The sequence below is a fragment of the Callorhinchus milii genome, unplaced genomic scaffold (genome assembly GCF_018977255.1).
Source record: "Callorhinchus milii isolate IMCB2004 unplaced genomic scaffold, IMCB_Cmil_1.0 Scaffold76, whole genome shotgun sequence".
NCBI classification, from domain to species: Eukaryota; Metazoa; Chordata; class Chondrichthyes; order Chimaeriformes; family Callorhinchidae; genus Callorhinchus; species Callorhinchus milii.
The window spans coordinates 155,708-179,558 of NW_024704817.1; the positions used below are offsets into that span (position 1 = coordinate 155,708).

The 23,851-nt window shown below is 47.2% G+C and overlaps 1 protein-coding gene across 3 annotated transcripts; it reads right to left on the bottom strand.

Moving 5' to 3' along the window:
* Positions 1-6,810: 6,810 nt before the first annotated feature.
* Positions 6,811-17,348, bottom strand: LOC103190573 (transformer 2 beta homolog). Of its 3 annotated transcripts, none has more exons than XM_042345696.1 (6): positions 17,250-17,348; positions 12,906-13,094; positions 10,019-10,134; positions 9,047-9,085; positions 8,380-8,450; positions 6,811-7,688 (listed from the first exon to the last, which is right to left on the bottom strand). In XM_042345696.1, exons 1-6 carry the CDS (start codon positions 17,280-17,282, stop codon positions 7,678-7,680), a joined length of 459 nt encoding a protein of 152 aa, XP_042201630.1. In that variant the 5' UTR covers positions 17,283-17,348; the 3' UTR covers positions 6,811-7,677. The 3 variants fall into 3 exon arrangements, with proteins under 3 accessions (XP_042201630.1, XP_042201629.1, XP_042201628.1); XM_042345695.1 differs by having other exon boundaries at positions 8,380-8,453; XM_042345694.1 differs by having other exon boundaries at positions 9,011-9,085.
* Between the last annotated feature and the right edge of the window lie 6,503 nt (positions 17,349-23,851).

Genomic DNA, 23,851 nt, shown 5'->3' on the forward strand with positions numbered 1-23,851 from the left:
TGAATTTATGGAATTCACTACCCCAGAAGTCCTTGAACATCTTCAAGGCTGAGACTGATAGATTTTTTAAAAAACAGAGGGATAAGGGGATATGGGGATAGGGCAGGTAATCAGAGTTAGGTGAGAAGATCAGCCATGATCTTATCGAATGGCGGGGCAGGCTCGAGGGGCTGAATGGCCTACTCCTGCTCCTAATTCTTATGTTCTTATGTTCTTATCTGTGTTTGCGTGTTTGTGTGCGTGTCTCTCTCTATGTTTGTGAGCATCTGTGTGAGTTTGCTCTCTCCCTATGTGTTTGTGTCTCCTTTTCTCTGTGTTTGTGAGTGTCTGTGTGCGTGTGTTTGTGTGTCTCTCTATTTGTTTGTGAATGTCTCTGTGTCTCTCTGCTCTGCTACAGTCTCTCACCGCAGGTCGCCGAGACCCTCATCCACGTGTTCATCACATCCAGTCTCGACTACTGAAACTCCCTGCTTGTCAATCTCCCCAACTCTTCCCTCCACAGGCTGCAGATCATCCAGAAATCTGCAGCCATGTCTTCCCCCGCATCAGGCTCCGTGACCCCATCAGCCCCATCCTCGCGCAACTCCACTGGCTCTCCATGACTCAGAGGATACAGTTCAAGATCCTGGTCCTCATCTTCAAAGCCCTCCACAGCCTTGTTCCTCCCTACCTCTGTGACCTCCTAGCTTCCAACCAACCTGCTCGCTCCCTGCGCTCAGCGGGTTCTGGTTTGCTTCACATCCCCCACCTTGCCCGCCGCACCATTGGCAGGTGGGCCTTCAGCCCCTCTGTCGCACCCTCTGGAACTCCATCCCACAGGCCCTTCACCTCGCCCTTCAAAATTCATCTCAAGACCCTCCTCTGCGACCGTCACCCTCCTACCACTACCCTCCCTCTACCCGTCCTAATCAAAAAAAAACTCCTCATCTTCCCTCTGGTTCTTTTCCAATTATCTTAAATCTATGTGCCCCGGTTACTGACCCACTGGTCAGTGGAAACAATTTCCCTTTTCTTCTACTCTATCAAAACGACTCATAATTTTGAACACCTTTATTAAGTCTCTCCGTAACCTTCTCTGTTCTAAGGAGAACAATCCCAGTTTCTCTAGTCTCTCCCCCCCACACTAACCCCCTCCCCCTCACACACAACACCCCTCCCCCTCACACACAACACCCCTCCCCCTCACACACAACACCCCTCCCCCTCACACACACTACACCTCTCCCCTCACACACAACCCCTCCCCTCACACACAAACCCCTCCCCCACACACAACCCCCCCCCCACACTACACCCCCCCCCCACACACTACACCCCTCCCCCTCACACACACTACACCCCTCCCCCTCACACACACACCCCCCCCCTCACACTACACCCCTCCCCCACACACAGACACCCTCCCCCTCACACACACACCCCCCCCCTCACACACACCCCTCCCCCTCACACACAGGCTACACCCCTCCCCCTCACACACACGCTACACCCCGCCCCCTCACACTACACCCCTCCCCCTCACACACAGGCTACACCCCTCCCCCTCACACACAGGCTACACCCCTCCCCCTCACACACAGGCTACACCCCTCCCCCTCACACACACGCTACACCCCTCCCCCTCACACACACGCTACACCCCTCCCCCTCACACACACGCTACACCCCTCCCCTCACACACACGCTACACCCCTCCCCCTCACACACAGGCTACACCCCTCCCCCTCACACACAGGCTACACCCCTCCCCCTCACACACAGGCTACACCCCTCCCCCTCACACACAGGCTACACCCCTCCCCCTCACACACACGCTACACCCCTCCCCCTCACACACACGCTACACCCCTCCCCCTCACACACGCTACACCCCTCCCCCTCACACACACGCTACACCCCTCCCCCTCACACACACGCTACACCCCTCCCCCTCACACACACGCTACACCCCTCCCCCTCACACACACGCTACACCCCTCACACACACGCTACACCCCTCCCCCTCACACACACACGCTACACCCCTCCCCCTCACACACACGCTACACCCCTCCCCCTCACACACACGCTACACCCCTCCCCCTCACACACACGCTACACCCCTCCCCTCACACACACGCTACACCCCTCCCCCTCACACACACGCTACACCCCTCCCCCTCACACACACACTGCTCCCCTACCCCTCCACACACACACTACACCGCCCTCACAGACTACACCCCACAGCCCTCACAGACTACACCCCACCGCCCTCACAGACTACACCACGCCGCCATCACACACTACACCCCTCCTCCATCACACACTGCTCCCCTACCCCTCACACACTACACCCCTCCGCCCTCACACATTACTTCCCTACCCCTCACACACACAACACCCATCTCACACACACATGGTCACCTTCACACTACACCCTCCCCCTAACACGCACACTGCATTACTCACTCTAACACAACAACAACATTTGTAGAGCGCCTTTCACGTCGGGAGGACGTCCCAAGGCGCTAGACAGAGTACAGCATTTCAGATCCGAGCTGGGTCAGGGGGGAAGGGAGGGGAAGGGTGGGGGGGGCGATGGCATGGTCAAAGAGGAGGGTTTTGAGGCGGGACTTGAAGGAGGCTGAGGAGGGGGCGCGGCGGAGTGACTGGGGGATGGAATTCCAGAGGTTGGGGCAGAGTTGCCTTCAGCCACTGGTGGGGCAAGTGGGTGGAGGGATGTGGAGCAGGCTAGAGCCGACTGAGCGGAGGGAGCGGGCGAATTGGTAGGGGTTAGGAGGTCGCAGAGATAGGGTGGGACGAGGTCATGGAGGTGAGGACCAGGATCTTGAACTGGATCCTCTGAAGGATAGGGAGCCAATGGATTGGGCGAGAGTGGGGGAGATGGGGTCACGGAGTTTGGTACGGGAGAGAGGGAGAGGACACTACACCCCTCCCCCTTTCACACAGACACTGCACCTCTCCCCCGCTCACACACAATACACCCCTCCCCCCGCCTCACACACTGCACGTCCCACTCATACCCTGACTACACCCCTCCCCCCTTTCGCACACTACACCCTCCCACTCATACCCTGACTATAATAATAATAATAATCCTTGCATTTGATATAGCGCTTTTCACGTCGGGAGGACGTCCCAAAGCGCTTCACAGAACACACTGTAAAATGAATTGACTGTATATTTGTGGGTGAACGCGGCAGCCAATTGTGCACAGCAATGTCCCACAAATAGTCGTAGATTGAAAATGACCAATTTTTTTTTATGGCTATGGAGGGAAAGAGGGAGATAGCGAGGGGGGAGGGGAGAGATAGCGAGGGGAGAGATAGAAAGAGGGGAAGGGGGGCAGATAGAGAGAGGGGATGAAGGGATGGAGATAGAAAGGGGGGAAGGCTTGGTCAAAGAGAGAGTTTTGGAGACTCGCCTTGAAAGAGGCAAGGGAGGGAGCGAGGGGAAGGGATGTGGGATTGAGTTCCATTGTGTGGAGGCAGAATGACTGAAGGGCTGACCTGCAATCATGGGGTGGGCTGGGCAGGGGATATGGAGCAGGCCGCTGAGCGGAGGGAATGGACAGGTTGATATGGAGTCTGCAGGTCACAGAGGTAGAAAGGAGCAAGGCTGTGGAGGGCCTTAACGATGAGGATTTTGAACTCTATTCTCTGGGAATGGAGAGCCATTGGGGGTGATGAGGTCATGGAGCCTGGTACGGGAAAAGACACGAGTTGTAGAGTTCTGGATGATTAGCAGTTTATGAAGGAAAGAGTTGGGAAGGCCGACAATCAGGGAATTAGTGTAGTTGAGCCTACATGTGATGAATGCATGGATGAGGTTTTCAATGGCCTGAGGCGTGAGGCAGTGGTGGTAGAAAGGTCAGTTGACGCCAAGATTTTGGACTGGCTCGATGAGGTGGAGTGTGCATCATTGGAGAATGATGCTTTCAGCGCCTGAGGTGTGGAGGTGCTGACAGGAGCCAATCAGGAGGGCCTCAATCTTGTTGACATTCAACTGAAGAAAGTTAGCTTTCATCCAGGACTTGATGTCTGACAGAAAAAAGTGGTCCTGGAGTCGAGAATGGAGGTGAGAGATAGAGTTGAGTGTCATCCGCATACACGTGGAAGTTGACCCCCATGTCTGTGGATGATGTCACCACGAGAGTTCTGAGGAACACCACACAAGACGGTGCGGGGGCTGGAAGAGAAGCCATTTGTGGAGATGCATTGGAGATGGTATGAGAGATGTGGGGAGCTGGTGGAGAGATGGATGTGTGTGTGGGTGAGGAATGTGTTTGTGTCCCTCTCGGCCATCCTCGACACGTATGCCCCCGTCATCTCCTCCTACTCGCACAAATCGCTGTGGTATTCCAGCCACCTCCTCTCCTTCAAATCTCAGTTGCGCTCTGCCAAATGTACTGACGCAAATCAACATTAACGGTTCACTGTCAGATCTGGCAGAACTGCACCAAAACCTCTGCCCTCGCCTCACCATACACTGCCCTCGCCTCAGCGAAGTCATCCTTATATTTCCAAGATTCCTCACTGTTTACTACTTTTCCTAGCTAGATTTCCTTAGAATATTTGTGGAGTCCTGTAGCTCATTGGTTAGAGCACTCGCCTCTCAAGCGAGAGACCTAGGTTTGATTCCCGGCAGGGCAAAACCTTGGGGAAGTTTCCTTACTCCACACACCTAATAATAATCCCTCCAAAAAACAAAAAAAAAATTGGTCACTTCAATCCACGACTGTTTGTGGGACGCTGCTGTGCACAATTGGCTGCCGCGTTTCACCAATATACAACCAATTCACTTTACAGCATATTCTGTGAAGCACTTTGAGATGTCGAGAAGACGTGAAATGCAAGGATTATTATAGTATCATCTGCAAACTTGGAAATTGTACTCCCTATACCCAATTCCAGGTCATTTATATAGATCATAAACAGCAGGGGTCTCAATACTGACCCCTGGGAGACACCACTGCAGACTTCCCTCCAGTCAGAAAAACAACCGTTCACCACTACTCTCTGCCTCCCAGCCAGGTCTGTATCCGCTGCCACTGTCCCTTTAATGCCTTGGGCTTCTATTTTGCTTACAAATCTCTTATGTGGCATTTTATTAAATACCTTTTGAAAATCCATATAAACTACATCAACTGCACTACCTTCATCCACCCTCTCCGTTACTTCATCAAAAAACTTACAGGTTTGTTTGACACAATTTGCTTTTAACAAACCCATGTTGACTGTCCTTTATTAACCCATAATTTTAAGTGAAAATTGATTTTGTCCCGGATTGTAGTCTCCAGAAGTTTCCCCACTACTGACGTCAGGCTGAAGATTTCCTCTTTGGTCCCTAATTGGACCCACCCTACCTTTGACTAACCTTTTATTCTCTATATGCCTAGGGTTCCCTTTTACGTTACCCACTAATCAGTTCTCTGTACTTTCTATTTAATTATCTTCTGTATTTTGGACCTGGCATTTACCGTAAGCCTCCTTTTTCTGTTTTATTTTAATCCCAATTTCCTTTGTCATCCAGGGAGGTTTGGATGTCCTTCCTTTCCCTTTTTGTGCGAATATATTTGTTTTGTCCCCGAACTATCTCCTCCTTGAAGGCTACCTATTGCTCGTTAGCTGTTTTACCTGCCAATCTTTCTTTCCTTGGCTAGGTCCCTTTTTAACTCACTGAAATTAGCCCTCTTCCAGTTGGGTATCTTCACCTTGGTATTCCAAGAATCGAATACAAAACCCTCATTCTTATTGCCATGGTCCTGCTCCCCCTACCTCTCTGACCTTATAACCCCATATCAGTCTGTCCGTTCCCTCCGCTCGGCTGACACCGGCCTGCTTCAGGTTCCCCGGACTTCCCACCCCACCATTGGCGGTTGGGGTTCAGCATCTCTGCCCCCACACGTGGAACTCTGTCCCGCAATCCCTCAGCCTCACCCCCTCTTGCCTCCTTAAAGTCCAGTCTGAAGACCTTCCTCTTCAACGGTGCCTTCGGCCACCCTCCTGCCCCTACCCGCCTCCCCTTCTGACTCCAACTCCCAGCTTGGGTCCAAAACTCAATTGCCCAGTGTTCTGGGACGTCATTCTGACGTGAAGGGCGCTGTACAAGTGTAATTTGTTGTTGGGTGGGGATGTGTGTGTGGGGGGGAGGGTGTGTGTGTGTGGGATGTGTGTGTGGTTGGGGGGAGGTGTGTATATGTGGGCAGGGGGGAATATATGTGCGCGGAGGTGACTGTGTATGGTGGGTGTGTGTGGGGGGGAGGAATGTGTGTCTGTGAAGGGTGTGTGTGTCAGCCTATATGTGCGTGTGGGGGAATATGTGCATGAGTGTGGGATGTGTGCGTGTGCGGGGGTTGGAGGGAATGTGGTGAGTGGAGGTGGCGTGCAGATGAAGCAGGCAAGTTCATTTGTTGAGTGGGCCGTGTATCATTTGTTGAGTGGGCCGTGTATCATTTGTTGAGTGGGCCGTGTATCATTTGTTGAGTGGGCCGTGTATCAGGAGCTGTTGGTCAGCCTGCTGGTCAAAGTTAGTACAGGTGAAGCACATGGGGCTCACATGGCAAGAGTGTTTGTGTCCTTTATACAAAATATGCAGAACTTCAATCAGCCCAGACCAGCCACCTCCCCCCCACCCTGTGACACAGCCCAACAACAGTGACAGCCCCAGTCAGCGACGGCTCCAGTTAGCAACAAGGGAGGCACTTGTGACTGTAAAATATTCCAGTGAAAAACAGAGGGCAAGGAATCTGAAAGAAAGGGCACATAAGTGATGACCTGACAAAATAATTGAAAGAGAAACATAAAATACAAAGAAAAAAAGCAGTCTCGCTGAAGTTTAATATTCATTCTGTATCAGGTATTTTAACGCATGTCACACGTGTGTCAGTGGCACATGTTCTGCCCTGGGACAAAAATGCCCGTCTACACAAGTCCTTTTACAACATGAACCAATAACATTTATGGCTATGAATGAATGTTGCTGACAGGATACTAAAATAGCCTCATTAAAGATCAAATAACAATCTAAAGAAACCAAAAAAAATCAGTAGTTCACCTTGATTGTTTACCAACATCTTGGCCAGGATTGGGGCTACAATTCTCTCCTGGTTTAGAGCGAAAACCAATCAGGGGAACTTTTCTTTGTCCCCACAAGCCACTGGATCGCAGCAAATGGATTTCATTTGGCAATTCTTCGGGAACCAAAAGAACTGTTTGTTAAGCATTAAAATCACTGCTCTGAAAAGATGTTTTCATATATAAGCATACTTCTAATTGACTCCACATTTGTCAATGTGCTTCAAAGATCACAGCATTGACTGAGAATAAAGAAGAGGTTTGGAGCTGTGAGTTATTCAGAGAACTGTGAGTTAGTGTGTACGCACTGAGGACAGTGCAGCTCTAGTCTTAGTGCACTAACACAACAAAGGCTTGTTGCAGCGTCTGTTACCATTGTAACTGCCTCTTCTCTACCTTCAGACTTGTCCATGGTTAGGAAAAGGAAGCTCTTGGGACTCGCTGCTTATTTAGAACTTCACCCAAAACATGTTAGCATCTCACTAAACATTTCTTCAAAGAAACACTTTACACAAATGTGACTAAAAATGTTTTTATAAAATAAATCTTCAGCAAATGTCAGTTGCCCCACAAGTTGCTGTTTGGATAGATCGGGTCTTCAATAACGACCTGCAAGAGACAAGTGCAGACAATAAAGAGTGGCTGGAGCCTGGGGTTCAGTGATGAGAGCAAAGCTGTGTGTTAGGTGTGTATAACAATGCCAGCTTAGAAAGTGAGCACTGTCCCTCTGGGAGAGGAGCATTACAAGAGTAATGAAAATCAGAGTGTGGCTGTGGGGAGGAGTGAGGTCAGGACACACAGAGACTGTGAGGATGTGGAAACCTGCAGAGACAGAATCAACAGCAATGTTTAACAGAGACACAGGCAAAGATTGGACAGGGACTGAGGGGAGTGAGAAAAGGGCACCGCATTGAGATTAAAAGATCTGACAAGATCCAATAAAACAGGGGAACAGACTTGTGGGCTGAATGTGTTCCAGATTTCTGTTACATATATTCAACCTTTAATCCCAGCCAGAAAGTTCCCACACTTACACACTGGTTACAAGACACAGCCGTGACAACTGGCAATTTACTCAACAGAAATTGTAATTTTACTGGAACGTTTTGTCCTGTTAAGTGTAAAATATAGCAGCACACCCTCACTTTATATCATTCGCACACAAAATACAGTCACCCCACTCTATAATATATTTCTTTGGGACATCCTCCCAACGTGAAAGGTGCTGGACAAAATGTCTGAAGGTTCTGTGCTGTGTGATCCTGTGATGTATGAGAGCAGCACTCAGTGATGTACTTACGTGGAGAGTACGAGCGTGACCTAGAATGAGAGCGGTAACCACCTCTACTGTAATATGGAGAAGGAGACCGTCTTCTGAAACGGTAACAGAGCTTTTATCACACTACGTCAGTAATTTTATTAATTCAGAGCTCTGAGAAGCTTTATAAAAACACTTTAGAGCCCTCAAAAGGAGCAATCTGCTAAAAGCTGTTCTGAGGTACTCATCTAGTCTCCTGAAGGAAACCAATCTGAGGGCAAAACACTGAAGCTTTCGCCATTCAGCCGAAGCAGGTTAATTAGAAAGAGAGCTTTACTCTGCAGGCTAAACTTAAAACTCCATTAAACCCAAACGATAGTGCTTCATTTTTAATCAAAGTTAAACCGCATCTGCCTTTTTTATAGCCATTTCTCCAGTCCATTAATGTTCCCCTTTAAAGAATCTGTACTGTAGTTTGAAAAGCTAATCTGAACAAGAACTTCATTCAGCTTTTGCAGTTCCAGACTTGAACACTGAATCTTGTAATGCGACAATTAGTGGGACAGATTCAGAGAAGATTTTGATGGTATTCTCAGAAAAAAGCACTCCTATTGGTGCTTAAAACATTCTGCCACAAGCTGAGAAACGTTCTAGAGTTGAGAGTGAAGCCTACCTGTTGGACCGGTTGTAAAACTCATGATCATCATACCTTTCGGATCTGTTATAGGTGTCTCTGCGGCGGGAGTTACTGTAAAGTGGAGCACAATGGTCAGACGGCTTTCTCCTACTTACATTACACACCCAAAAACACAGAAAGTACGTGCATTTTATAGCATCTCAGAGCTTCCTACGCAGCAGCACACTGCAAGGTCCTACCAGCAGCTACAAAGTGAATATATAATTTTTCTGGAGGATTGTTGGGAAACTCCCTTCTCTTTTCCAATAGTACTATCAGATTTTTACCGTCCACCCGAACAGCCACAGAAGGGATCTCGTTTTAACGTCTCATCCGGCCAGTTTGGCCATCCCTTCAAACCCAGTTGAGAGTTCCACCAACTGAGCTAGGCTGACACCTCTTTTAAGGGCTGATGTGATTTGATGTTCAGGAGTGTTCTGACTGAGGTGTTTAGAACAATGAAGGAAGAGATAGGCTGGATAGAAGGATCCAAAACGAAGGGACATCTTAAAATTAGAGCTAAATGATTGGAGGTCAGATCGAAATGGTACTGAGAAGATGGAATGAGCTGACTCAGAAGGTCATAGATGCAGAACTGATTGAGATGTTTGAAAAGACAAATAGACTTGATCACAAAATAAGAGTGATGTGTAGAAAGAGCATGAAAACCAGATAATATGGCAGAGGACGATGGATGGGCTGCACGGTCCCCTTCTGTTCTGAGGATACAAAAGAGATCAGGTTCCATCGAGCACTGGCTCAGCAACAGCATTCTTGAACCTGGTCACTTTCCAGCCCACTTTTCCAAGCTCGTTAATCTTACACATAGCTTTGCTCAGAGCTAAAATTCACTTTGTTTTAGTATGTAACCTGCTGTGTATCCTTCAAATCTACAGATATGGCTACAATCTTCTTTGACCCTGCAAATTGTCTGTAAACAGTTACTTCCACAAGTGGTGGTGATTCTTGTTGCATGCTGATTGGAATGACAAGCAGTTGACTTACTATGTTGGCCTCCCCATGTAAATCCCAGGGGTGGGTGTGTGAGCTCTTTTGGTGATGGAGAAGTCAACACGGATCCTGCGTCCATCCAGTTCCATTCCATTAGCACGCTCTTTAGCCTGTCAAAGGCAATGATCAACAACAACAAGCATTTACATTGCCCTTGCTGTTCACTAATCAAAATCATAACAATGCTTACAGTTCATACAGCGCTTTTCATATCAAAGCACTTCATGGGATCTAACTGTAAAACGTAGTGACTACTTGTAGTCAAATGCAGCAGTTAATTTGTACACAGCAATGTACAACAAACAGCCGTGAAGCAAGTGCCTGATTTTTATCTGGAGGATTGTTGGTCAGGGCACAGGGAGGGAGAGAGAGAGAGAGAGTATAATTATTAGCAGTGAGTTACCCAAATGATAGACAATGTCTAAATAGCTGAGCTCCTGCATGGACTGCTGCTGAGAACAACAAACAGCTCTTCATGCGGGGTAGCGTCCCAGTTAATGGTGGCGGAGTTTGACAAGGAGCCAAGGGGAGAGGGAGGTAACTGTAAGGACAATCAAAAACGAAGATCGTTAGGCAGGATTTGAAGGTGGTGAGGGAGGGGGCAAGGTAGAGGGATTGAGGGAGAGTTAATAATAATAATACTTGCATTTGATATAGTGCTTTTCACATCTTCTAGACGTCTCAAAGCGCTTCACAGGATAGACTGTAAAGTGAATTGACTGTATATTTGTGGGCGAAACGCGGCAGCCAATTGCGCACAGCAGTGTCCCACAAACAGTCGTGGATTGAAGCAACCAATTTTTTTTTCTTGAGAGATTATTATCAGGCGTGAGGAGTAAGGAAACTTGCCCAAGGTTTCACCCTGCCGGGAACCAAACCCAGGTCTCTCGCTTGTAAAGCGAGTGCTCTAACCACTGAGCTACATGACTCCACAATCCTACAGATTTCTAGAGTTTTGGGGTGTTGTGGCTGAAGGCATGGCTACCAATGGTGGAGTGGAGGGCAAGAGGGACAATTAGGAGGCCAGAGCCAGCCGAGCAGAGGCAGCGGTGGTGGAGTGGGGGTAAGCAGGTCGGATAGGTAGAGAGAAGCGAGGGAATTAAGTATTTTGAAAATGGGTGCGAGGATCTTGCAGTTGATCCGTTCAGTGATTGGGAACCAGTGGAGCCTGACTAGGACTGGTGTGATGAGGATACAGAGTTTTGTGCGGGTGAGTATCCAGGCAGTGGAGTTTTGAATTTATTGGATTTTGTGAATGGTGGAGCTGGGGGACCAGTGAGGAGGGTATTGGAATAGTCCAGCTGGGAAGTGACAAAGGCTTGGATGAGGGTTTCAGCTGTGTCGTTTGTGAGGCACGGACGGAGGTGGGCAATGTGGCGGAGGTGGAAAAAAGCGGTCCTGGTTAGGGAACGGATATGTGGTAGAAAGGAAAGCTGGGGATCGAACCTGACGTCTCTCACCTCAACCTTCATGGCTCTGTCCTTGAATGGTTCAGATCTACCTCTCATACCGTCTCCGCTGCATCTCCACAAACGGTTTCTCCTCTAGCCCCCGCACCATCTTGTGTGGCGTTCCTCAGGGCTCTGTCCTCGGTCCCCTCCTTTTCAGTATCTCCCTCTTAGTGACATCATCCGCAGACATGGGGTCGATTTTCACATGCATGCGGATGACACCCAACTCTATCTCTCTGCCTCCACCCTCGACTCCAGGACCACTGCTGTCTTGATGTCAGACATCAAGTACTGGATGAGAGCTAACTTTCTTCAGTTGAATGTCAACAAGACCGAGGTTCTCCTGAATGCACATGCCACCTTACTAAGCCAGTCCAGAACTTTGGCATCTTGTTTGACCCTCAACTATCCTTTCTACCCCACATCCGTGCCATGTCTTGCTCTGCCTTCTCCCACCTCCGCAACATCTCCCGGCTCCTGCACTGTCTCACACCGCAGGCCACCGAGACCCTCCTACATGCATTCATAATATCCAGGCTCGACTATGCAAACTCCTTACTGGTTGGCTTCCCCAACTCCTCCCTCCATAGGCTGCAGATCATCCAGAACTCTGCAGCCCGTGTCCTTTCTGGCACCAGGCTCCACAACCCTATCACCCCCAATCTCGCCCGACTCCACTGGCGTCCCATCACACAGAGGATACAGTTCAACATCCTGGTCCTCACCTTCAAAGCCCTCCATTGTCTTACTTCCCTCTACGTTTGCGACCTTCCAACTCCCTATCAACCTGCTCGCTCCCTCCTCTTAACGGGCTGTGGCCTGCTTCACGACCCCACCTCGCCCGGCCCACCATTGGCAGGCGGGCCTTCTGCCTCTCTGCCCCACCCTCTGGTACTCCATTTCGCATTCCTTCTGCCTCGTCCCCTTCCTTGCCTCCTTCAAGACCCTCCTCTTCGACCATGCGTTTGGTTACCCTCCTTCCCACCCTGCCCTCCACTCTCCCTGATCCCAACCCCCAGCTATGGTCTGAAACACTGATTGTCCAGTGTCGTGGGACGTCCTCCCGACGTGAAAGGCGCTATACAAATATAATTTTATTGTTGTTGACACCTAAGTTGTGCACGGGTTCGGAGACTCTGACGGAGAGTCTGGGGCGGTTGAGGAGTTTAGATCTGAAGGAGAGAAGACGTTGACAGAGCCAAAGAGTATGGCTTCTGTCTTGCCGACTTTCAGCTGCGGAAAATTTGTGCTCATCCTGGCCTTGATGTCCGTCAAACAATCTGAAAGGACATCAGCGGACTGGGAGTTGTAGTTGGAGGAGAAATATATTTGAGCCTCGTCAAATGTGGAAGTTGATCCAATGTCTGTAGATGATATAGCCAAGAGGGAGCATGTGGAGCATGTAGAGAACAAGCAAGTGCCAAACTTACCTCTTTAGCATCATCAACGTTCTCGAAGTAGACAAAGGCAAAGCCTCTGGAGCGATTTGACTGCTGATCGTACACCACGTTGACACCAGCAAGAGGGCCGTATCTAGAAAAAACTTCCCGCAGATCTCGCTCTGTGGTGTACAGGCTCAGTCCAAACACCCCCAGGCATGTATTAGGATCTGGGTTAGCCTAAACGAGAAACATACAGTGACGTAAGTACCGTGCATCAAACACTCAAATCTTACTTTCCAACACCAATTTTTACTGAAAGCCAGAATGAAATGTTACTGATTCCTCAATCTTTTGACAAAGGCAAACAGATTTTTACAAACATAAGGACAAATCCTTGGTGAGTTTAAATTCCTCTCTGCTCCTCTCTGATGGAAGTGTAACTAAATCAACAGCCATTTTAAAGAGGTATGGCAAAGTACAAAATTAAAATTATTTTATTCCCAAAAAAGGGGAGAAGCGTTTCACACAGAAACTAGCCCCTCTCCAGGGTACCATTCACAGGGACACATTACATGCACCGCTTCAGCTTAATTTAAAATTCCATGGACATTGGAAGGTGAAACCCAAATAAGTCAGAAAAGGCTACAAATCAACCATCAATTGTTACGCACACGTCATCAGTAACACATCAACACATCAAATTTGTGCTCACCTCTCGCCTTTCATTCCCACCCCATGAGTCAGAGGGCAGCACGATGAACCAATCTATCCTCCCCAGACAAAGACCCCACAGGCACACACAGACACAGCCCCCATGGGCACAGACAGCAGCAGTCAGCCTGGATTAGATTTTGGGAGCAGGTTTAAACACTGATGGCCATTTCCTTATTTTCCTTACTGGGTAGGGCTAACAGCCGGTTGTCCTGAGAAGTTGCTGGTGTGAACAGCAAAATAAAGTGCATCCCCAAGACAATGTGCTGTTTAGGTCCATAAAATCCGAAACCTACACGTGGGGTGGTAGGGGGGGAAACTGACCGCTCACATCCTGCACTCCAGCTAGTTCCTGGGCGAACAGAAAGAATTGGCCAACTTCCGGATCATCTGGTCACCATTCAACGTTACTCTCCGTTTGATGTGTGAGTATAAAGATAGAAGTGACATTGGTGAGGATCAGATTACTTTGGGAAACTAAAATGGCTGACTACAAGTCTTTTTGTTGCCAATTAAGTCACTTCCTGCTTTGTGCATCCATAACTACAGTGATCTAATGATTTGGAAGTGATAAATTCAACCGTCGTGCAGCAGGCAAGCAAGCCAAATGTGTGCAGACCCCCTCACTTCCCATGTGCTGGCTGAAATTTTACATAGTGAATGGGCCCACAGTGTAATCATGTTATAAGCAAAGTTGCGCTCTAATGAAGCGTGTTATAAAGGGCTGTTCTGTAATGTCCAAGTCAGGATGAGTGACAGGAATGGAGGTTGTAGCTGTGGTGTGCCACTTCTTCTAATGTGGGTGGTGGTGGCAGGGTGGGTATTGCTGTCCTCCAAGGCTGATGTGTTGCTGGAATGGATTCTGCAGACAGTGCACACTGCAGATAGTGCAGCAACAATAGTGTGGGTGTAATAAAGCTTCAGTCATGAAACTGCAATAAATAAATAACCGGTTCAATGATACAATTAAATTAGGTATTAAAAATTAAGAAAAGAGAGCTGGTGCGTAAACCAAATACCAAGCAGATAAGCAATGTTTTCCAAGATGTGCAGAGAGAAAGAGAGAGTGAGTGACGTGAGCATGGTTTGAGAATCAAATCTCTAATACACCAGACAGAGGCAGGCAACTAATCCACTCTTCAGGAGGAATCAGACAAACCTTCATTCTGGACAATAATTTTGGACACTTCTGGCAGATTTTCTGGCAGCTACGTGTCCTCCACAGAAACAGAAACGGAGTGAAACAAATAGACAGCCAACAAAGGAAAAACTTGCAATGAATATTTTGACTTAGTGGCATTCAGAGTGGAGCACTGAACGGAAATCATGTGAGAACCTGGCTTCTCAAGACCAACACAGATGAGCAGATTATAGGATTTAGCACTCTAGGAAGAGGAGAAGCTTAACAGAGAAAGATCTAATAATAATAATAATCCTTGCATTTGATATAGCGCATTCCACGTCTTGCAGACATCACAAAGCGCTTCACAGAATATTCTATGAAGTAAATTGACCGTATATTTGTGGGTGAAACGAGGCAGAAACGCTGGCACAAATCTTTCAGAAATCATTGGATACTAAAGAGGTACTGAGGATTGGAGAAAGGCAGATGTTACTCTTACTTTTAAGAAAGGTAACAAACGTGAACCAGGAAACTACAGAGCAGTGAGTTTGAAGTCCATTGTGGGTAAAATTATGGAGATCTTATTAAGGATAAAAATCACAGTGCACGTGGACAGAAATTAAGTTATAAATAATAAGCAACATGGGTTCATAAAGGGGAGGTCTTGCCAATCTAACTTACTGATTTTCTATGATGGTGTGACAAGGGAGCTTGATAAGGGTAAGGCTGTGGATGTTGTATGTCTAGATTTCAGTAAGGCCTTTGATACAGTTCCTCTTGAGAGGCTGGTATTGAAAGTAAAGAAAGCGGGAATCAGTGGAGGTATATTACAATGGATAAACAATTGGTTGGCCGGAAGAACCCAGAGGGTGGTGATACAGTGAATGTCATTAGACTGGAAAAATATTACCAGTGGAGTTCCACAAGAGTCTGTTTTGGGACCTCTTTTGTTCAACATTTTTTATAAATGATCTGGAACTAGGAGTCGCAAGCACAGTGGCTAAGTTTGCAGATGACACCAATCTAATGAAGGTGGTAAATGGCAAAGCTGAACAAGATAGGTTAGTTACAGAAGGATTTGAACATATTTGGGAATTAGCAGATCAGGCACATTCACGTGCAGTTGTACAAGGGCTCAACTCCGAAATGATTGCTACATTGTCCACACAATGCTGGCCTAAGAGCCAAAGAGCTTTGTGTGAGGACCCTTGATACAACCATCTTTTTATCTCCTGGGCCATCATAGCGATGAGCATCGAAAAGACTTGCACTAAGTAATCAGTCTTTCAGCCAGTCACACTGAATCCCAAGTGCCACTGGGCAGTGCCCCAGGCAGTTATCTACCATAGACATCATCCAGTTCATTATATGGACACCTGACAAATTCAGATCCTTCACTTACTACTGAAGCCCAGTGTTGTTAAACCTCAGAAAACAAAAGGCAAATTAATAACCTCAGGAATGAAGGGCAGCAGCTCCCATCAGTGCAGTCTCCTATCAGACACAACAAGAACCTGGTTGCTGGAGGAATCCTGCGAGCTCGTTCCACACGCTGCTCATTCGAAACAAAGCCAGACAACAACAACTTGCATTTATATAGCGCCCTTCACGCGGGGTAGTTTCTCCTCCACAGACATCACTGTGGAGGAGATGGAGCTAACCGACCCTGGCCTGGTTCTGTAACCAGCATCCCTTTAAAACATGCCTTAATAACTCTCTTTGACTATGTTTTCGGTCACCTTGCAGCCCCCAGATCTCCCCCCACCATCCTCAGCGGCCACACAGCTTTGCTTTTTCGATTCAGATCAACTGGGCACTGCAAGTTTGACCCACATCCACCATGGTAATTTCATATCACAAAATGGAGTTGGTTATTTAGCAATTGAACATTTTATTACAAAGAATTAGCAACTACCAATTCACACAATAAAGCTTTCCTTCATTGAATTTCAGGTGTTGGGTCAAACTAAAGAAAGAGCCTTTGGTTCTGTATGATCATTTCCACTACAAAGAGCACTTGAAATTCAGAAGTGCTGGAGAGCTGGTGTAGTACAGCACAAGGAGGAAAAAGCCAGAGAAACTAGGCAGCTTACCAAATGTTTTGGCAATGTGAAACTTGGGCTCAGAAAGTCTACATACTGGAGGAGGGAAAAGAGCTTCACAGACTGGAGAATGAGTGTACATTAGACGCACTGCGAGGAACAAGGATTTCAATGATCAAACTGTTTATTCATGAAGGATGTAAGAGGGGAGGTAAAAGAAAGATTATCTTTGACTCAGCTGAAGGACCTTTCATGCTGTTGGGAACGTGATCCTTCGAGGCTTTGACTACATTCGTTCTAATCGCAAATACCATAGCAAATACCTCATTGAAATATAGAAGTGGCATTTGTTGTTTGTTAAATGCACCACAACTAACTTTCATTCCCACCAAATATGAGTTGTCTCCACAACAATGGCACAATCCTCTCCCAGATATAGATAATTAAAAACAGCACAGCAAAGGGAAAAGCACCTCACAGGGCACAGCAAACACAGCAAGGAGACGTGGTTCATACCCGATTGCCAATATGGCGTCTGCGATTGGACATGGGCGACCGGCTGTGGCTCCGGCGATGCCTATAATCAGGACTGTACGACCTGCTCCGAGATCTCCTGCGACGGGATCGGGATCTCGAATAACGCCTGCGAGAGCTCCTCCGTGATTCAGACCTACACAAATATTACACATTAGCCTTACTAGTCATACTACAATCACTACCACTGCAGAGCCCACAAGTTACTTATGATCATGCCTCTTTCTCAAACCGCAGTCATCTAATCAAACCCTGCGTGTCTGGAGCCATCTCCTATACCATTGTGGCGAGAGAAAAAGGGACACCAGACGGTTTGACCTATCTATCAACCAAGGCTGCAGCCTTGTCCATATTCTGCAAGGATTCAGGACAAGTTGGTTCAGATTTGATTCCAATCACTGCAGCACCTATTCGAGGACTGGTATCTTTGGATTCTCACTTTGTCCATTCATGCTGTTACACCCCTCAGCTTAGCTAGAAAGCCAGTCCTCTGGGGACTAGACTTCTCATTTCTAAATGTCTGAACCTTCCCCCACATATGCTGTACATTCATCCAACTTTGTGCTAAAGGAAGATCAGTCCTGAGACTACTGTGCTAATGTGACCAAGCGAGGAGGCGTTTCTCCAAGGCATTATTGGTCATCTTTCCAGAAGCCCTTACCTTCCCAAAAAAGCCTCTCAGTGAAGAGAACTACAGAGGGGATCAGAATACCTATGCTTACAAAGAGAGCTTGAGCTTCTGACTGATGGAATGAATCCCTGGACTTCCCTAGTGAGCAGAACTGGGTGGACTGCGGTATCTCCTGAAGCTGGCTCAACAGCGGCACTATTGATTTAATGTGTAATGGACATGCTGAGGTAGGTGGCCATCATTCTCATTCTCAGAGTAGACAAATCCTGAATTGAAGGTCCCACCCACCATGATTAGGAATGTGAAGATCGGAAAGACCACTTGTGGTCCACCTAGTTTTTGATATAGAATTTTACAGCACAGAAGTAGGTTATTCGGCCTATCATGCCTACTCTTTGAAAGAACTATCATCTAGTTCTGTTCCCCGCTCTTATCCGGCCATGCAAATTTTTCCTTTCTAAGTACCTATCAAAATCCCTTTTGAAAGCTATTATTGAATCTGCTTTCACCACCCTCTCAGGCTGTGCATTCCAGACCATAACAACTCTCTGGGTAAAAAAAATCTCCTCGTATCCCCTCTGGTTCTTTTGCCAATTATCTTAAATCAATGTCTTCTGGTTACTGACCCATCTGCCACAGGAAACCTTCTCCCTATCTGCTTTATCAAAGCCCCTAATAATTTTCAACACCTCTATTAAATCACCACTCAACCTTTTCTGTTCTAAGGAAAATAACAATCCAGCCTCTCTAGTCTCTCCACGTAACTGAAGTCCCTCATCCCTGGTATCATTCTGTTAATGACATTTACCAGAATGACAACTATGGCATTTTACGTGACCCTCCCTTTCTACCCCACATCCATGCCATGGCCCATTCTGCCTTCCCCCCCTCTGCCATTGCCTCTCCCCTCATACCGCCGAGATCCTCATCCACACATTCAGGCTCGACTACACTAAATCCCTGCCTGTCGAGCTTCCCAACTCTTCCCTCCACAAGCTACAGATCATTCAGAACTCTGCAGCTCATGTCCTCTCCCGCACAAAGCTCTCTGACCCTATAATGTGGACCAGTTGAATATCAACAAAACTGATGCGCTCCTGATTGGCACCCGTCAATGCCTTCACATCTCAGGTACTAACAGCATCACCATTCATGGATGCACACTACACCTCATTGTGGAACCTTGGTGTTTTAATTGATCCTCAACTATCCTTTCTACCCCACACCCATGCCATGACTCGCTCTGTCTTCCCTCACCCCCGCAACATTGCCCAGCTTCACCACTTACTCTCCCCTCAGGACACCAAAACCCTCATCCACACATTCATCACTTCCAGGCTCAACTATGCTAACTGCCTGCTCATCGGCCTTTCCAATTCTTCCCTACACAAGCTGCAGATCATTCAGAAATCTGAAAAAGGGGAGAGAGGGAGCAAGGTGAAGGGATTGAGGGAGAGAGTTCGACAGCTTCAGGGGGTAGTGGCTGAAAGCACAGCCACCGGTGGTGGGGGGAGGGTTTGGGGGACAAGGAAAAGGCCACTTGATTGGAAGCAGTGGGTAGTGGTGTAGGGGGAGAGCAGGTTGGAGGGATCGGGGGGGCTGCCAGGGCGTTAAGGGATTTAAATAAGAGTGAGGATCTTGGAAGTCGATTCATTCTGTGACAGGGAGGCAATGGAGTTTGACAAGGACTGCGGTAATGGAGGTACGGAGTTTAGTATGGGTGGGAATGCAAATTGTGGAGTTTGGAATTACTTGAATTTTGTGAATAGTGAAGCAGGGGAGACCAGCGAGGAGGGCCTTTAAGTAGTCGAAGTGGGAGGTGACAATGGCATGGACGAGGGTTTCGGCACCATTTGGAGTGAGGTACGGACGGAGGCGGGCAATGTGGCGGAGGTGTAAGAAAAATGTCCTGGCCAGGGAAATGTGGCAGACAAGCTGACAGGACATCAGTGGACTGGGAGTCGCAACTGGAGGACAAGAAATAGATTTGTGTGTCTCCGCATACTTGTGGAAATTTACTCCATGTCTGCGGATATTATCATTGAGAGGAAGCATGTAGATAAGGAAAAGGAGGGGGCCAAGGATGGAACCTTGGGGTACACCACAGGTGACCGGGCTGGGGCGAGAGTAAAAAACATTGCCCGAGATGAAGTGCTGGCAGTTGGCTAAGTAGGATTCGAACCATGCGAGTGAGATCCCACTAAGGTGGATGAGGGAGGAGAGCGGTGGAGGAGGATGACATGATCGACTGTTCCAAACACAGCAGAGAGGTCCAGGAGGATGAAGAGGCTGAGGGACCCTTAGTCACACAGAGAGAGGACATCACCTGTTACTTTGTCTCTATGCTGTGGGCTGAGCGGAAACCGAACTAGAGGGGTTTGAGTAGGGAGTGGAGGGAGAGGTGTGAGCAAAGTTGGTTGGCAACAACACGTTCCAGGGCTTTGGCCAGGAAGAGCAGGTTTGAAATGGGCCGGTAATGCGTGAGATTGAAGGAATCGGGAGTAGGTTTTTTAAGGAGGGGAGTGATGACAATTGTTTTGAGGGGGGAGTAGAACCGGGGCCTGTGGTAGAAGCTGAGGGATGAGGTGTAGGTGATGAAGAAGGAATGGGGGGTGGGGGATGATAGGGGACATGAGGCTGTTATCTATCTAGGAGATAAAGAAGTCCAAGACCTCTTCGCACTTGGCATTAGATGTTGCATTTATTCTAGCACTGTTACGTACACATCCTTGGTTCATGCTGAACAAATCCCGCAAATAAATCTTTCTGGCGCTCCCAAGGCCACTACCAAAGAGGTAGACTGATATTCAACTGTTACCATGTACACGGAAGGCCACATTTACCGGACGGTCTGACTCGGCAGCTCAGCATCCTGTGAAGTGTAGATTTCTGAATCACCCATACAAGCATGGCTTGCAATGTAGTAAGTACTGTCCTTGGATTCCGAGATCCCGCATTTATTTTCCCTCTCTTCCAATCACACTGTCACATCAACCATTTACTAAACCAATGACTTCCAGATACACCACAGTGAGTGACAGCACTGACTGATTACAAGGCAAAAATTACTCCCTTTGTATCCACAGACCTAGGGATTCCACACTGGGGTTATAGTCAGCCTAACACCAGTAGTGGGGAAACTTCTAGAGAGTATAATCCGGGACAAAATAAATTTTCATTTAGAAAAATATGGGTTAATAAAGGACAGCCAACACGGATTTGTTAAATTGTGTCTAACAAACAACAACAACAAGATTCCATTTATAAAGCGCCTTTCACGTCAGGAGGACGTCCCAAGGTGCTGCACAGCTGGGTCATGACCCGAGCAGGGGGGAAATGGTCAGGGTGATAAAGAGTTTTTTGATGAAGTAACGGAGGTAGTTTTGGTCTCCTTATTTAAAAAAGGACATACTTGCCCTAGAGGGGGTGCAGCGTAGATTCACTCGGTTAGTTCCTATGAGGATAGGGCTATATTCTCTAGAGTACAGAAGAATTAGGGGAGATCTTATTGAAACATATAAGATTCTTAAAGGGCTGATAAAGTAGACACTGAGGGTCTGTTTCCCCTGGTAGGAGAATCTATAACCAGGGGTCACAGTCTTAAAATTAAGGGTCAGCCTTTTAGAACAGAGTTGAGGAAACATTTCTTCACTCAGAGGGTAGTGAATTTATGAAATTATGAAATGAAGGCTACCCCAGAACATCTTCAAGGCTGAGACCGATAGACTTTTAAAAAACAGAGGGATTAGGGGATATGGGGATAGGGCAGGTAATCAGAGTTAGGTCTGAAGATCAGCCATGATCTTATCGAATGGCGGGGCAGGCTCGAGGGGCCGAATGGCCTACTCCTGCTCCTAATTCTTATGTTCTAACAGAGGTAGTGAAGTTAGTGCAGTTGATGTAGTTCCTATGGATTTCCAAAAGGCATTTGATAAAGTGCCACATAAGAGATTTGTAAGCAAAATAGAAGCCCAAGGCATTAAAGGGACAGTGGCAGCGGATACATACCTGGCTGGGAGGCAGAAAGCAGAGAGTGGTGGTGAAAAGTTGTTTTTCTGACTGGAGGGAAGTGTGCAGTGGTGTCCCCCAGGGGTCAGTATTGGGACCACTGCTGCTTTTGATCCATATAAATGACTACTTTTATATATATAAATATATATATATATATAAATGACTACTACAGGGAGTACAATTTCCAAGTTTGCAGATTATACTAAGATAAGAAAAGTAGTAAACAGTGAGGAGGATAGTATCAGACTGCAAATGGACATAGACAGACTGGTAAAATGGGCAGACATGTGGCAGATGAAGTTTAATGTGGAGAAATGCAAAGTGAGGCAATATAAGCTGATGGTAGAATCTTAAAGGGGGTGAAGGAACAGAGAGACCTGGGGCTCATATAAGTAAATCTTTGAAGGTGGAAGGCAAGGTAGATAAAGCTATTAAAAAAGCATACGGGATACCAGGCTTTATAAATAGGAGCATAAAATACAAAAGTCAGGAAGTTATGATGAACCTTTATAAAACACTGGTTAGTCCTCAGCTAGAGACTGTGTTCAGTTCTGGGCATCACACATTAGGAAGGATGTCAAGGCATTAGAGAGGGTGCAAAGAAGATTTACCAGGATGGTACCAGAAATGAGGGACTTCAGTTATCAGGAGAGGCGAGAGAAGATAGGATTATTCTCCCTGGAGCAGAGAAGTTAAGAAGAGACTTAATAGAAGTTTTCAAAATTATGAGGGGATTCGATAGGGTGATCAAGGAGAAACTATTTCCACTAGCGGTGGGTCGGTAACCCGAAGACATCGATTTCAAACAGTTGTTAAAAGAAACAAGAGGGGTGGCGAGGAGAATTTTTCTCACACAGCGAGTTGTTTGGATTTTGGATTTGCTCCATGAGAATTGGATGCTCTTGGGTACCCTACTCTGTGTGAGACCAGACAGTGAGTACCTGCAGAAATGTTAGTTTATTTTTTCTGCTTCACAGTTCGGAATATGGAGGAGAACATGGAATGGCTGAGACTAACATCGTGGAGTCCTGTACCTCAGTGGTTAGAGTACTCGCCTTGCAAGCGAGACACCTGGGTTCAATTTCAGGCAGGGCGAAACCTTGGACAAGTTTCCCTACTCCACACGCCTAATAATAATCCCTCCAAAATAAAACAATAATAAATTGGTCATTTTCAATCCAAAACTGTCTGTGGGACATTGCTGTGCGCAACTGGCTGTTGCGTTTTGCCCACAAATATACAGTCAATTCACTTTACAGTGTATTCTGTGAAGCGCTTTCAGACATCTAGAAAACGTGAAAAGCGCTACATCAAATGCAAGGATTATTATTATCTGGAATGCACTGCTTGAAAAGGGTGGTGGAAGCTGATTCGATAACAACTTTTAAGAGAAGTAGATAATTATTTGGGGAGGACAAGTTTACAGGGCTATGGGGAGAGAGTGGGGCAGTGGGATTGATTTGGATAGCTCTTTTCAAAGAGCCGGCACGGACACAATGGGCCGAATGGCTTCCTTCTGTGTTGTATTCTATGAATTGAACAGGGCGGACCAAGTAAGGCATAGCTATTTTGTCCCACGGGCCAATTCGGCTCCAGCATCAATGCTATGCTTCAAATGACAACAATATTTGGCACCCAGCAAGTAAACATGGCAACGTGCGAAGCAGCTGCTTTTCACTTTTGAGAAACAAAATCAGCAGCAGGTGTTGAGAGGTGTGGGTTTGGGGTAAGAGCTTCCAAGACACCCATGTAATGATTCTGGGAGCGATTTGATAAACGACAATCTGTTCCAAGAACTGTGAATGGCCTCTTTCCTGATAGATAAAATAAGCATGTAGGATCTGAATGACTATTTGATAAAAGAAATTCTACCCCAGATTTGAAGCAATTTGTGAATTTCAAAAGTGGTGTGGAGGAGAGGGTTGTTACTTACCTGGATTTT

What these genes read in the sequence shown, in the direction of transcription:
- LOC103190573 (XM_042345694.1), bottom strand. Translation starts at nt 17,282, where the DNA reads ATGTCCAATCGCAGACGCCATATTGGCAATCGG. An exon ending in GACGCCATATTGGCAATCGG is followed by an intron (nt 13,095 to 17,249) that starts GTATGAACCACG and finishes TTTCTCGTTTAG; the next exon opens with GCTAACCCAGATCCTAATAC. An exon ending in TTTTACAACCGGTCCAACAG is followed by an intron (nt 8,451 to 9,010) that starts GTAGGCTTCACT and finishes CCGTTTCAGAAG; the next exon opens with ACGGTCTCCTTCTCCATATT.